Here is a 14,064-nt window from a genome sequence, read left to right as displayed (position 1 = left end):
ACATGTCAAGACTCATGCGATGCACACATTAGCAAGCATGTGGACACCAAAATCTCTGGGTAATCCTTCTTTATTTGATAGATGTTCTGAAACAAGTCACAGCTGGAATGTCAAACTCTTCTTACCTAAGGTTTGTTCACTTTCAGTGAGCCTTTAGTTTTTTTAAGTACTTCATGCATGTCTGGAGCTCAATGTCAAAGCAAACATATGTAAACATTGCAAGAGAGTTTAAGAATGTGCCCAAAAGACAATAGGCCTCCTTGTTTCAGAAAACCACCGACTCTTTGTATGTGTGTGGCAAATGGCTGATGGCTAACAAAAGAAAATAGTACTACAAAAAAAACCAAAGAAGTAGTCAATCTCAATCAAGCAAACTATTCCCATTTCCGTCATACACTGGGTTTTTCATTGCCTCTGTTAGTACAGTAACATTCACTAAAATTTAGGGATCAAAGCAGCGAAAAGCCTCGGTGACTGATTGAGTCGTTGTAGATGTCTTTAAAGATCAGAATCTGGAACCTCTTCAATCTGATAAAACATGCTTACATTAATAAACAGGCATGTGAGCTATCTGAAACTAAAGAACCAAAGAAAGAACATTTGCTCTCATTTGTCCTGGAACCGAAAGGTACAAGAAGGAACCAGGAAAAATGGTTAAGCCCAGATTGTGTTTCATTTCAAGTGTGTGTGTGTGTGAGTGTGTGTGTCTGTGTGTGTGTGTGTCACCGTGTTCCACCTCCCACGGCCCACCCTGTGATACATTGCACATAGCACAGCAGGTCGAGGACTAGTGGGGGCTGTGTTGGTGAGTAATACCTCTCCTCAGGGGCTCCAGCACTCCCACATCTCACTCCTCTGAAATGACCAAATAACAATCCAAAAAAAAATGCATATTTTAAATCTTTTTTTTTTTAATTTCATTTCAAACCTTTCTTTATTCTCGAAGAGGGCACTGAGGTTTCCCCCATTTCCAATGCCGTCGAGATTACAAGCACAGTAAAACAAGCAAAAAAAACACAACAAACAATCAGAATGAGTGACAAAAAGCACTGTGATCCATTAAAAAAATCCACTTATTTATTTATTTATTTATCACTGTTATGGGTTTTATCAGATGCCATATCTGGATAGATTCCTTTGATGGTTTCTAAATGAATCACTCTTCACTCTTGTTTCTCCTGTGTCAGATCTTCCTGTGGGAGCAGAACTTGGAGCGGTTTCACATGGATCTGTTCCGCTGTCGGTGCTACCTGGCCAGTCTGCAGGGCGGCGAACCCCCTAATCCAAAACGCTTGCTGGGCTTCGCTTCCCGTCCCACCAAGCTGGCCATGGGACGACTGGGCATCTTCTCTGTGTCTTCCTTCCATGCACTGGTACGAATAGAAACGTCCAAGCACTTACTCGCCCCCAGCGCACACGCTCTTTGTGACTAATTTCTGACTCTTCATGCCATATCTTTTGATAATTTAACTCCACTTAATCCATAACTCAAGTGCTGTCCTGCGTGTTTCTACACGTTCCATTACATTGCGTGAGAGGTTCCCAATTCCTGACCCCAAATACCAGCCCAGCTTGTAAAGTGGGTGTGTTTATCTGGCAGTACAAGCATCTTGTCACATACTGTACGCCTACTGAAAGCAAGAATTTCTGCTCGCCTGACAAATGTGCAAACTAAAAGGCATTGCATGTAGCCCGAGGATAAAATTGACTAAAACTTGGGTTACATAAGAGCAAGCAAAAAAGAGAAGGATACATAATGAACATCCTATCACTAGTGCGGCACACTAGCTGATAGGTAAGACTTGTTTTAAAATCCTACACAGCTGTTCTGAAGATGCTGGATGCAGATGTATTGATTTGTTTTCACTTATCTTAATCAGCTGGGAGCAAATAAAAAAAAGAAAATGGGAATCTGTCAACTGTGATCTAAAATTAGCTTCTAATAAGCCAGAGAGGTATAGGGCGAAAACAAAGTTATTATTTGTGCTCATGACACAAACTGGTCAGAACAGAAGTGAGAGGCAGGGGACAGAATTCTGGAAAACAATTTGTTGACAGCGAAGGAGAAGGAATTCTCTGCACATCTGTCATTTTTCTTTAAGCTACAACAAAGACAGTTTGCCAACATGCATCTACAGTCTCAAAATATATTTACTGTTATGTTACTGAAATTCCTTCAAGAAAAAGCCATTTGTTTTTGAGTATGCTAACTGTAGCTGCAACATCATTGGTTTCAATCAAGCCTCTGCCTTAATGCTGGCAGAGGCAGTTTAATGTTGTAACATTTATTTTTACTTCTCTATTAAAATTCTGTTCTCAACTGTGACAAATCAAATTCAAAGCTCAAGAAAACAAGAACCAAACACATTTGTTTTCACTTCAGAGAGTCGCAGTCTTTTTATTCGTTCATTGAAGTTTGACTCCTTGTAAGGATATCTATATTTAAGATATGCTCAAATTTACATAACTGCTCACACACTGTCATCACCTCTCACATTCAGATCATTCTCTTCACACACTTCCCTGATGTTGACTGCTATAGCCTGTGGCTTTAAGCCTAATCATTAGCTCAGTGCTGTGCAGTGTGCGCTATGCTCATGTTGTCACCTTGAGCATTTCAAGAATGTACAGAATGAAAAGTTACCAAAGATGGAATGATATATATGCTGCTGTGTATCAAGTTTACGCTCTGTCAAATATCAGCCAGGAAACAAAGAGCAGAGAGGAGAAAAGAAAGGTGGAAGAAACATTTCTTTAGAGCAGTTTCATACAAACAGTCCATCGGATATCCCAAACACACACACACACACACATTGCCAGAGACACACAACATCAGAGGTTTGTAGTGTGTGTGTTGTTTTTTTTTATGTGATTGGTGGATCGATATGAACTCTGTTAGTAAGCTGCCATCCCTGAGGCACTTTCCCACAAACAGGCTTAACACTCTCTGCTCTGTTGACCCCCCCCCCCCTTTTTACTGCCTACACCCTCACTTCCTTTGTTTCTCTCTGTGTTTCCGACTGTGTCTCCTGTATTCTCGCCTTCTTCTTATCTTTCTTCACACTTTTCTCTATCTCAAACCATCTCTCGTGTTTTTCCGCACGTTATCTCCATTTATAAACCCTATTATTTTACGAGTCTTTCGTTATGCAGATTAAGACAGATATACGCGTACATTTCCCTAGCATTAAATCACAATGGAAAATTAACCACAGATGTATACATTAACAGAATAAAGAATAAAATTAATTATTAAAGGTTTAAACATTAAAAATCACCCAATTCACATTGCCTATAGCAAAACTGTCTTTAATACAGCTCTTTATTCATCAGGATTGGTATTACCCATGACCCAAGTGACACCACAACACAGTTAACTGTACAGATTCCTCTTGCGTGCTGCTGAGAAGAAGAGTCTTGAGGACAGTTTGACCTATAATGTTTGACATGTGTTTGTCTCATGAGCAGTGATGGGTGAGGAGAGCAATAAGCACGCGCACTATCGCGGTACGTGCTTGTGTGCACATACATAGAACACACAAACATACATACATGTGCTTAAAAGTATGTATCAGTGGACAATATAGTGAGTCAGAGCTGCTCCCATAGCTGAGTGACTCAATGTGAATTAACCCAGAAATGCCAGGAGAAGTTCCTTGTTCAATGTGTAGTGGGTCATGAACGAGGTTAGAGGTTGCAAGTGCTCAGTAAGAGCCATTAGATTACACTGAGGAGCTAGAAATCTGTAATTTAACAGAATCATCTCACATCACTGTATTGACTATTTTTTTTTACATTCAATTCCCGTTTTGTGTCTCAGGTGTCAGCCCGTACTGAAAGCAGCCTCAGGAAGCGGAACCAGGCCATGCCTCGTACTTTCAGTAAACGCCGGAGCCGGTTCTCCTCCCTCTGGGGGCTGGACACCACCTCAAAGAGAAAGACCATGGGGCACCCTTCAATCAACCAGGTTTTCACAGTCACACTTCCGTAGTTCTAGTTTGGAGACAGTGCCAGAGGATGTTATGTGTGTGCAGTTTGCAGGCTAAATAAATGTTCAGTGTTGTTGAGGTGTTATCAGATGTAATTATTGTTTAGTTACTCCTCCATATATGATGTATTAGTATGCAGCCAGCTGTAATGAAATGTTCTCTGCCCGGTTGCAGGTGTTCATTGATGGGATGGAACCAGTGAGAAAGCCATTGGAGCGCATGTTTGAAGACTCATCCAGTGAGAAATCGGTAAGAGTCAGACATCTTTACCAGACAAAAGTACCAAATATATACAATTTCTCATGGGCCATAACAGACCTATGTCCATTCTTAAAGTTATATCTGCGTTTTCAGTGTTGACCGTAATGAAGCTTAAACTTAAAGCTTGATTAGAGTACAGTAGGTCCAAAAGTTGAACAGAGATTGACAGCTCAAGTAGCTGTAGGCATATCCCTTGTCATTCTTTCTCATAAGTGAACATTGAAATCACTGTTATATCTGATGAAATGTTGTACTTCTATAATGGGTTGTGGGCTTCTTTAGACCCCGAGGCCAGCTACATTTCTAGATTTTTTTCTTTTGCTAAACTGAGATCCTTTTGGTGCTCTTGCTCTTCATTTGGGGTTATCTCTGGGAAACATTCAAACCCTGCACCCTTCTGCATCACTGATCATTTCTTTGAGGTCATTCCAAGCTCCCGCTTAAATGTTTTCAGACATACACTTCCCTCCTAGCTGGAGATGAAAGGAGAAATGTAGTCTGACTGTTAAATTTTTAAAAGGTGAAGAATCTTTTCCTCAGTGCAATCAGGTCATCATTTAGTTCATTTGTGTTAAATGAACAAACCGTTTTGATTTACTGACGCTGTTCTTTCTCCTTGACCAGTTAACAAATTGTTTGTTTTTCCAGACTTCTTTCCCCTTTCTCTCACTTCTGACCAGTCTGTGACATAAGCACAAATAATACCTTTGTTTTTGCCCTCTGGCTTATCAGAAGCTATTTTCAGATCAGAGCTGACAGATTCCCATTTTCTTTCTTCATTGGCTCCCAGTTATTCCAACTCTGTCAGCTTCACAGAATATTGACCTGGGGGTATATTTCTGTCAGATAATCCCACTGAGACAAATTTGATTTGATCTGTTCACATCATTAGCTTTCTGATGTTTCAACAAATTACGCAGACATTTGCTTCCAAAGGACCAGGCAGTTTCACACCATCTGTGCTCCAGTGTGTCTCTGTGGTATTGGCCACATTTAGAGACAATTGCAAATAATGAATAATATTTTCAAAGAGAAAAATAGATGATCCAAAGCTTCCAAAGAATGTAGGTTTCTGGAAGCCTTATCACAGCCTAGTAAATGATAAATTAATCTGAACGGTTAGGTCCAAATACTCATGGGTTGGGCAAGGACAAGCATGGGACAAGCATGGGGGGCTCCATATTTTATGAGATCTGGTAAAAGGCAGCAGAGATGAGAAGGGGTGACGGAGAGAGAGGCCTCAGTCTGAACTCAGAAAATAGAAGAAAACTCTGCAGCACTAACCCACTCTGACTCTGAGGGCCCCCAGTGGCACTGTGAGAGATTGATTTCCTTCCACCCACGCCCCTGCTTCAGCTGGCAGGCTATGGGATGACATTAAAGAACTGCATCGGATGCAGCATGCTTCAGTTGGTAGTGAGACGGAGCTGGAAATGCTGCATCAAAAGCACTGAGCATCTTCAGCAAATTTGTTCCACGTCTTCACATCTGATGGCTTTCACTCTGTTTGTTCTGGGGAATCCCACGGATGGCAGAAAGAAATGGGGGGGAATGAGGGGAAAATTACTTAATTATTAGTACTCTGCCTAAGACCCCCCCCCCCCCCCCCCCCCCCCCAGCCCCCCAAGCAGAGGCATCTTGGATGGGCCAGGAGGGGAGCCAGATGGTGCCAAGCAGGACTGTGGAGTTCAGGGAGTTAGGGGGAGGTGCTAGTTCTAGGCCCCTGGTCTCTTTTCTGAGAAAATGTGTGTGTTTTCTTTATAGCTATGTTTTGTTTGTGCTTGTGAACATGCGCGTTTGTTTGTGAGTACAAAAGGGTGCTTTTGCATATTTTTTGCTCCTTCCATCTCCTTCTCTGTTTAAAGTTCACTCACACAGATTGAAATAAACACACAGACACAGAACCACACATAGATCTTCATCATGTTCATCCAAACAGGGACCACCAGGGCAGATTGGTAACAGTCAGCAGATTGTGTGGCGTAGATGAAACATGGGGAGGAGGGATATGATGAAGTGATGTATGGATGGAAGAAAAAGGGCACCAGAAGGGGAGTGAATGGGGGGAGGATGAAAGAATAAATGAGTTGATGTATGCTGTTACCTGAATGGAGGAGATAAGGTATCAGTGACAGACAGCGTGAGGTCGAGTTGAAAAGACGAGCGTGACAGATTCTGAGCGAGAGAGGCTGAAGTGGCTGCCAGATTGGCAGAGGTCAGACTGATGGGCTTAAAGGTTACAGATGATAGTTTGGACAGAATGCACCCATACACTTGAAACTGCAAAAGCACATACATATTGTCTGTAACAAACACCAAGGAAGAGACACAATTCTACCAGGAGGCTCTCATCAACATAAATGAATTAGATTCTGTAATCAGATCTCCTGCTGCTTTCAGGGCCGGCTTCCATCATATTAGTCCAATCAGTCCAAGCAAATCTGGTTTCTTTTGAGAACAAGATGGGAAATAATCCTGAATTATGCAGATTATTACATGATTTCAGATATTCTCATTTTGGATAACAGAATATGGGGCTAAAAGGTTTTTAAGATAACACTGAATTTATTATAATGTGCCTTCTGTTTTCACCGCACACGCGGGCTCCTCAAAGATGTATGAACCCCTGTTTGAGTCTATGTGGTGATGTGTTTTCAGAAAGAGAAAGAGGACTCCGTGAAAAGTCTTCCTCAGCAAAACACAGACAGCGACATCTGGGTTCCTGATTACCTGACTCCCTCCTGGGTGTGTCTGCCCAACAATCAGCCTGTCTTGGCAATCGTACAGCCTGGTGAGACAGCGCTGGATGTCCTGAGCGCTGTCTGCAAGGTGAGCCATTAGCAACAGCAGAACACACATTACATAGCCAGGGACTATTAGCTTGTTAGCTACAAATCTGCTGTACAGCACTTTATGTGCAAGGGGATCTACATAGACATATATCTACAGACCTAAAATTGTGTGTCTGTTTAACAATTTGGATTGACAGGTAACTCATTGTTATGTTTCTTTTCTGTATATATGTTTTTGTTTTTGGTTTAACAGAACAAAGAAATAAAAGAAACATCATCTTCTAAGCCCCCACACATCCCACACTGTCAGAGACAGAATAGAGAGCAAACTTGCAAAAAAGTAACCCAAAACAACAAACTTCAAAAATAAGTAAATTGAAAAACAATGAAGGAAAACAACGAAAAAATGAGGTGAGGAGAAAAAGTGCAATGCAATAAAAGTGCAATACGGATGCCTAAGTTGCATGCTAGATCGACTGAGTGTATTGTGGGTTAGAGAGGTAAGATTATAAACGTTTGGGATAAAAGGCTGCCATCTTTTTGTAGACACTGGTCGTGGATCTCTTAAGGAGTATCTCACCTTTTGGAATAATTAGCCAAGATGTAGCTAAGCGTGTATGAGAGCTTTGCAGCTGTAACAGAAAAATGTTGTTGTGCACGTTTCCTTGCATTATAGACAGAATCTACAGTATGTAAACACAAACACTACGGCAAAACTGGTAACAGCCTGTTAAAAATGCCAATAATATATTTTAACAGCTTTGTCAAACACATGCAATGTGAGGAACGATTCACATAAAACTTCACACTGCTCTGTCAGGGGAGTTTTGAGTGGTTACATAAGGATAATAAATCACACCTTTTTACAGGCTATTGACAGCCAACGACAGGCAAACATGCCCCCGTCAACCATTCAAATCCAGATCAGGGTAGCAGCAAAACATAAATAGTTTGAGGCAGATTATCAGTTTTCTTGTTGAGCATCAATTTGAATCTCAAAAATACCTTGGTGTTGAGACTATATGATTCTTCTTAGAAGGCAGCAAAGTGAACATGTCGCCTGTGCTCTCTTCCACTGGCTGTCACATTTCTTTCAGACGTAAGAATATACACTGCATAATTCTGTCTCACACTGTCTTGTCAGATTTATTTCCACTTCATCTCCTTTTCTCCCTAATTGGTCTCAGTCAGAGAAACACTAGAATAATCTTAACTAATGATATGTATACGTTCTACTTATGAGTTGGTTGACACATATATGTAAAGCTGATCATCATGTGTGTGGGCGTATTTTCTGAATGCATGCCATAAACATGTCACAAGGAACTGGAGCGTCTAATTCATGGTCCCCTGTGCATAACATGCATGCAGAAATACATGTATTACATATATGATTGGATGCATGCTGGTTATAGGTCTGTGTCCTTTTGTCAGGGTATTTTTATGAGCTGTTTTGTACAGTAATGGTAGACGTAATGGTGTTTTGACAGGTGAATTTAAAAGAGTGCCCCTTTGTTTCATTCAAAGAAAAGCTTGGCTTCAAATTGCAGGGAATATGAACCACAAGTAATTAGATTATGTCGGCCTGTTGTTTTAAAGAAGTATAGATACACTGGTTGTAGCTGTCAATTTTTATGGTTTTCCTTCCATTAAGCATGACTTTTTCTCTGTTTTGTTTCCTCCAGACCCACAAGATAGATCCATCTAGCCACTACCTGCGTCTGAAGGTGTGGATGGACAACCAGACGCTCTTTTATGTTCCCAAATTTGAAGAGGAAATCTCTGATCTGGTGAGGAAATACACACTGAAGCACCATCATAAGAACTTATAATACATTTAACAATCATTACAAGTAAATGTCCAGATTTTACAGTCAGGATACCTGATTTTAAAAACAGAGCTAACTTCCCTCTTAATTGTAGGAAATGTATTGTTGAAGCAGTCTTTATGTCAGTCCTCGATTAATGGCGATATTATCTATAGACATGCCTCTGTTTCCGCTCTTAAAACCTAAGACTCAGTTTATCAGTCTGATCTCAGATTCATTACCGGGGAGCCCTACAACAGTCATCGTTGTATTCTGTATAACAAAGTTGGTTTGTTCTTCTCTGGCACAGAGACATGATAAACACATGTATCTCTTTATCTATAAGTCCCTTATTGGACGTTCACCATCTTATACAACACCACTGCTGAACTGGACCACCGGACCCTACCGAACTAGCTCTATTGACGGTCTATTGCTTCAAGTCCCACTGGTTTTCTCTGAACTTGGAAAATCCGCATCTAGCTTTTTCGCTCCTAAAATGTTTAAATCATTTACAACACGCTCCTATCATCTTATCTCATCTCCCCCTATGCCATTTATCAAACCTGCCGCAGTTTTCGGCAGATGGCTTCTCATCATGAGCCTGTTTTTGCCCAAAATGTCTGCCTCTTAAAAGGAAGTTTTTTCTTTCCACTGTAACTTTGCTAAATGTTAAAGTAAGTGCTGTGCTCATGATGGACTAACGTTGGGTCTTTCTAATAAAGCAATGCGTAAGGTCTTATACCTGCTCTTTGTATAGTGTCTTTAGAAACCTTTATTATTATGTATTGGTGCTATACAAATAATGATTGATTGATTGATTGATTGATTGATTGATTGATTGATTGATTGATTGATTGATTGACTCTCAGGCTTGACACTCTTGTTTCTCTTGGTAGTTACTCAGTCTCGCAGGTAGTTACTCTTGTTTGATTTCTTTATTGATTGTTTTTTTTTTTGGCTGAACTGCAGTCTCAGCTGAAATTCAGTGTCCCATTTGAATTATGGGGGCATCACCTTATTATGAATTCATTTTGGTTTCATTTCAGGCAGCTCTGGATGCCGGGCTTGTGCATGTTTTATGACTCGGTAGCAGATTTGATATGCAATGCATAAAAAATTCCCAGGATGCAAAAGGAGCTTCATCACATATGCTATAAATTATGCAAAATAGCATTCAGAGTGTATGATGTGCCACAAGAACTGCACCCATTTGTGTTTGTACTCTTATTATTCATAAAACAATCATTCTCATTGAAAAAGACCTCTCCCTCAAATTACCCAGCCACTGTAAACCCCAAAACGTATTCTCTTTGTGACGGCTCTTTGTAGGTGATACACTGAACTTTGCCTCAAAGCAAAGTCATTGTATAACGCGCTCTTTTTCCTCAAGAGGCCTTTTATCTGCCTGCTTTGATCAGTGACTCATTTCACCCTCTTTCATCCTTCGTCTATGATATGACTTTATTATTTCTCCACGGTGAAGCCCATTACACACAGCAGACTTCTGTTCCTGTCTGTTGCTTCATACACACAGCTGTGTGTGTGCTCTCGCCCCGCTGTGAGGTCAAAACCTCTTCTGAGCACCCACTCTCTTCTCAGTCTTGACTTGGATTTTGACCCCACAGCCTTCACATGTGATTGCTCTGTTAAGAAGACTGAATAATACATGAATCTATATATTCTTTATTAAGCGTGATAACATGACCTTGACTTCCATCCAATAACACGGCTCTCTTTTCATTTTTTTTGCCAATTAAAAAGACTCTTCTTGTGTTTGCAGCTCTACAAAGAAATTGAGATTTGCCACAAAGCTACAAAGGTGATCTGCTTTGACAAAGCTGAGTCCTGCACCATTGGATACGGTATGCTAGTCTCTGACAATATCCCTTTTTTCAACTAGATAGACTCAGTTCTAGGCACACTCATAAAATCTCTAACAAATTGATATTGTAATAGATCTTATTGAGTCATGCTTGGTTAACGACTAAAGGGGGGGTCCCCCAGTGGGAGCCCATTTTGTCCTAAGTGGATCTAATTGCGGGTAGTTATGCAGCAGTGCACTATGTCAAATTGAGATATTGCAAAGAGCACTATAAGAATTGATGGATTAATCTTTTCTATGTCTTATAATGTATGTCTTTAGGTTTTTCTGTGGCAGTAATAGATGAGGACGGGATGCAGCAGCTCCATATAACTGAAGTAAAAGAAGATGGACTGGCCTCAGCTAAAGGTAGATATTTTTTTATTACCAATGAAACACAATTGTAGATAAATGAAGCACCCTGAAGTTGACATTCAGTCATAAAAAACAACAGAACAATTTTCATTCTTGAATCTGGGTCAGTATCACCAGAGGTTATGTGAAGATATGTGACAGCTGGGTACATATTTCTCAAGTTGACATTGCGCACCTGTTCTAAGAAGCACCTGAAACTCAGATGACTTCTTATCGGTGCAGTGTTGTGTTACTGCATTGCATCATCTGCTAAGAAAACATTGCTAAATATTGTGTTTGAGGGAAAAGCCTGGTGGTGCTAGGACAGAGAAGGAATGAGGGGAAGAGATGAAAAACAAAATGCACACTTTTTAAAAAATTGCTTACAGGAAGATGCCAAAGGAACAGGTAGAGAGCTGGTGCAGTCTCTTTTAATTTATTGGATCAACATTTGAGACAGTGAGTCCACTGAGAGAATCACAGCCCAGAAAGGCCTCCAACATCACTTAATGATATGAATCAGGAATCATGGATCTGCAAAATAGAAAAATTGAGAAAAAATTCATAAAGAAAAAAACCCAATTGAAAATAATTGAACAATTGAAATAAATAACATCTTAAATGACTCTATCGCTGCCCTTTTCACTTCATTTGATAGTCTGATGAAAACAAAAGTCAGTCTGGGAATGGGCATGATGTGAAGACCCTTAGAATAAAAAGATTGCATATAAGCTGTGAAATCTCTGCTTTGCCCTCCTTCCTGAGAGCAAAGGAGAAAAACATCATTCCTTTGTCTTCATCTGATTCCTTTATGAAAATCAGTGCATAGAGATAACCCCCCTTTCATATCTTTGTCTATAAGCAGAGCCAGACACATATAATGGGTTTATGAAACACACGGCTTCTCTGTAGATAAACGCTAATGCATAGAAAATAACATGCCTCACTGTTGTGCCCCAGGGTCAGACCAAGGTTACTCAACTGTGAGATTGTGTCCTCCAGCGTACTAGCAATCTAAAAGACGCTAACTTAGCAGTCAGAAGGTACAGCTGCACTGTTCCTTCACTGTGAAGGAGAAGAAACAGCTTCCAGACAACACAATACAGCTTTGTGAAACTATATTTTGCTGAATCATTGAATTAAGTGTGTCAGGCAGGACATTTGTTGGTCAATGTGTACGCAGGGATGAGCGCGCGTGTGTGGTGTGTGTGTTTCTCTGAGCGTGAGGAGGATGAACGGGGACTGAAAGAGATCACGCTTTCATTTCCGCAGGGTGCACGCAGAAACCAGGCCAGCACTGGACAAGGAGCCCCAAAGGGTCTTTTCCTCCATCTCTCTCTCACTGTAATTCCTGCTCCCCCTCCCCCCTACAGAAGTGCACACAGACACACATAGCAGAGCACACACAGTCACACACACACACACACACAGCACTATAGGGCCTGAGGGGTTATCGCTCTCAGTCCAATAAAGAATCTTCTACAGCTGACATTTCACATCCCAGACAAGTAGGTCATAACTTAGGGCAAAATGTGTGCTATGTGTGTCTATATATGTAACTGTATGTTCGCCTGCGTTTGTCTTGTTGCGTAGTAAAAGCCCTATCCTGCATACATGTAGGCTGCTGCTTCTATTCAACTGCATGATATAAAATGAGACTGAGGTCAGAGAAAACGATAACAAGCAAACGTGTGACTGTGCTAACTGGACCAAAACCCTTTGTCTCGGTTCATTCTGCAGCGAGGGGCAGGTGACAGTGCTGTCAGACCGCCTAAACAGCTGTCACAACCAATCAGGTTTATTGGGTGAAGTTCATTGGTAATTGGCGGACTGATTGAGTGCTAATTCTCAATTAGCAGAGCTGGGCACAGGTGGTCGAGGGGAGGGGCTAGAGGGAGAAGCTCAAACTGAAGCTGTGTTCTAGTGAAGCCCATGGTTTTTCCTCTCATCCATATTAACACATGAATCTATATACAATGACAGGACAGGAATAGACAGCCATTGCACCATCCCTCTTCAACTGATCCAGTCATGTTAGATCAGTATTTGCCTCAAGCAAACAAGCATAGATGATGTATTTTTAATGTTATGGACCACATTAGAGTCCCAACATGTCCACTCAGCCTCAGAGACGAGCAGTGCGGCTCTAAAGTTTCGTTTGTGTCGATCATTTGTTAACATCAAGTTGAGATGATGGCTCACAGGAAGGCTGCTGTGTTGGATGGTCATGTGTATTTTGGAATGACAGATGACCTTTTCATTTACTGGTGCGTTGCTGAGGTTGCAGTTTTTCATGCTGTATTTTACATTTTGATACTTAGTTTTCCCCCGCTTGATTTCTCATCAGGTCTGAAAGCAGGGGATGAGATCCTTTTGCTGAATGGTAAACCTGCATCTGCCCTCCAAATGGAAGACATGAGGGCTGCGTTCATAAACCAAGCGTTGACCTTGAGTGTCAGCACCCTGCCCCAGCTGGACTCTCGGTTGTTGTGCACCCTTCCGCCCCGGCGCTCCGATGGTGACCTGGCCACAGACATCTTCTCCCAGAGCCAAGGTAAAAACATCCTTTTTACATATAAAAAAAAAAAACATGCACACATGGGATCAGTTTATGATATTGTGGTTTATTGAATGATGCAAACAATGTCCTCCAGTGACCCATGTAGCTCAATAGGATGAGGAGGGTTTTTCATTTAATACAGATCAGATTTATTCATACAGAATAAATCTAAATCTACAGCTTAATGGCAAGTTGCAAATTTCCTATCCATGTGTTTTTTTATATACCGTCATACATCCTCTATGAAACCTTTTATGTGAGAACGCAGAGGGTGATCTTTTTAAGCAGAGGGTGAATATGACGATTTTCTAATTATGCGTGGATGCTGTCTGCTAAGCAACCTGCAGGCAGCCGTCAGCTCTCCTCTGACCTGCTCTTTTTATCCACGCAAGGGCACCATTTGTATTCCTTATAAATTGGAGCTGTGCACTGCGCA

The 14,064-nt window shown here is 41.1% G+C and overlaps 1 protein-coding gene across 3 annotated transcripts in view; it reads left to right on the top strand.

The window, feature by feature from the left end:
• Positions 1 to 14,064, top strand: part of LOC132987951 (rho guanine nucleotide exchange factor TIAM1-like) — a 55,531-nt gene that overhangs the window by 24,553 nt on the left and 16,914 nt on the right. For all 3 annotated transcript variants that reach the window (XM_061054966.1, XM_061054964.1, XM_061054965.1), the window contains 8 exons: positions 1,188 to 1,373; positions 3,821 to 3,967; positions 4,164 to 4,238; positions 6,909 to 7,079; positions 8,728 to 8,832; positions 10,634 to 10,715; positions 10,997 to 11,083; positions 13,416 to 13,622. In XM_061054966.1, the coding sequence (XP_060910949.1) occupies positions 1,188 to 1,373; positions 3,821 to 3,967; positions 4,164 to 4,238; positions 6,909 to 7,079; positions 8,728 to 8,832; positions 10,634 to 10,715; positions 10,997 to 11,083; positions 13,416 to 13,622 (1,060 nt within the window). The remainder of the gene's footprint in view (positions 1 to 1,187; positions 1,374 to 3,820; positions 3,968 to 4,163; positions 4,239 to 6,908; positions 7,080 to 8,727; positions 8,833 to 10,633; positions 10,716 to 10,996; positions 11,084 to 13,415; positions 13,623 to 14,064) is intronic.

This window comes from Labrus mixtus, chromosome 14 (genome assembly GCF_963584025.1).
Source record: "Labrus mixtus chromosome 14, fLabMix1.1, whole genome shotgun sequence".
Taxonomy (NCBI): Eukaryota; Metazoa; Chordata; class Actinopteri; order Labriformes; family Labridae; genus Labrus; species Labrus mixtus.
The sequence above is the reverse complement of the archived record's forward strand: the minus strand, read 5'-3'. Positions and strand labels throughout refer to the sequence as shown.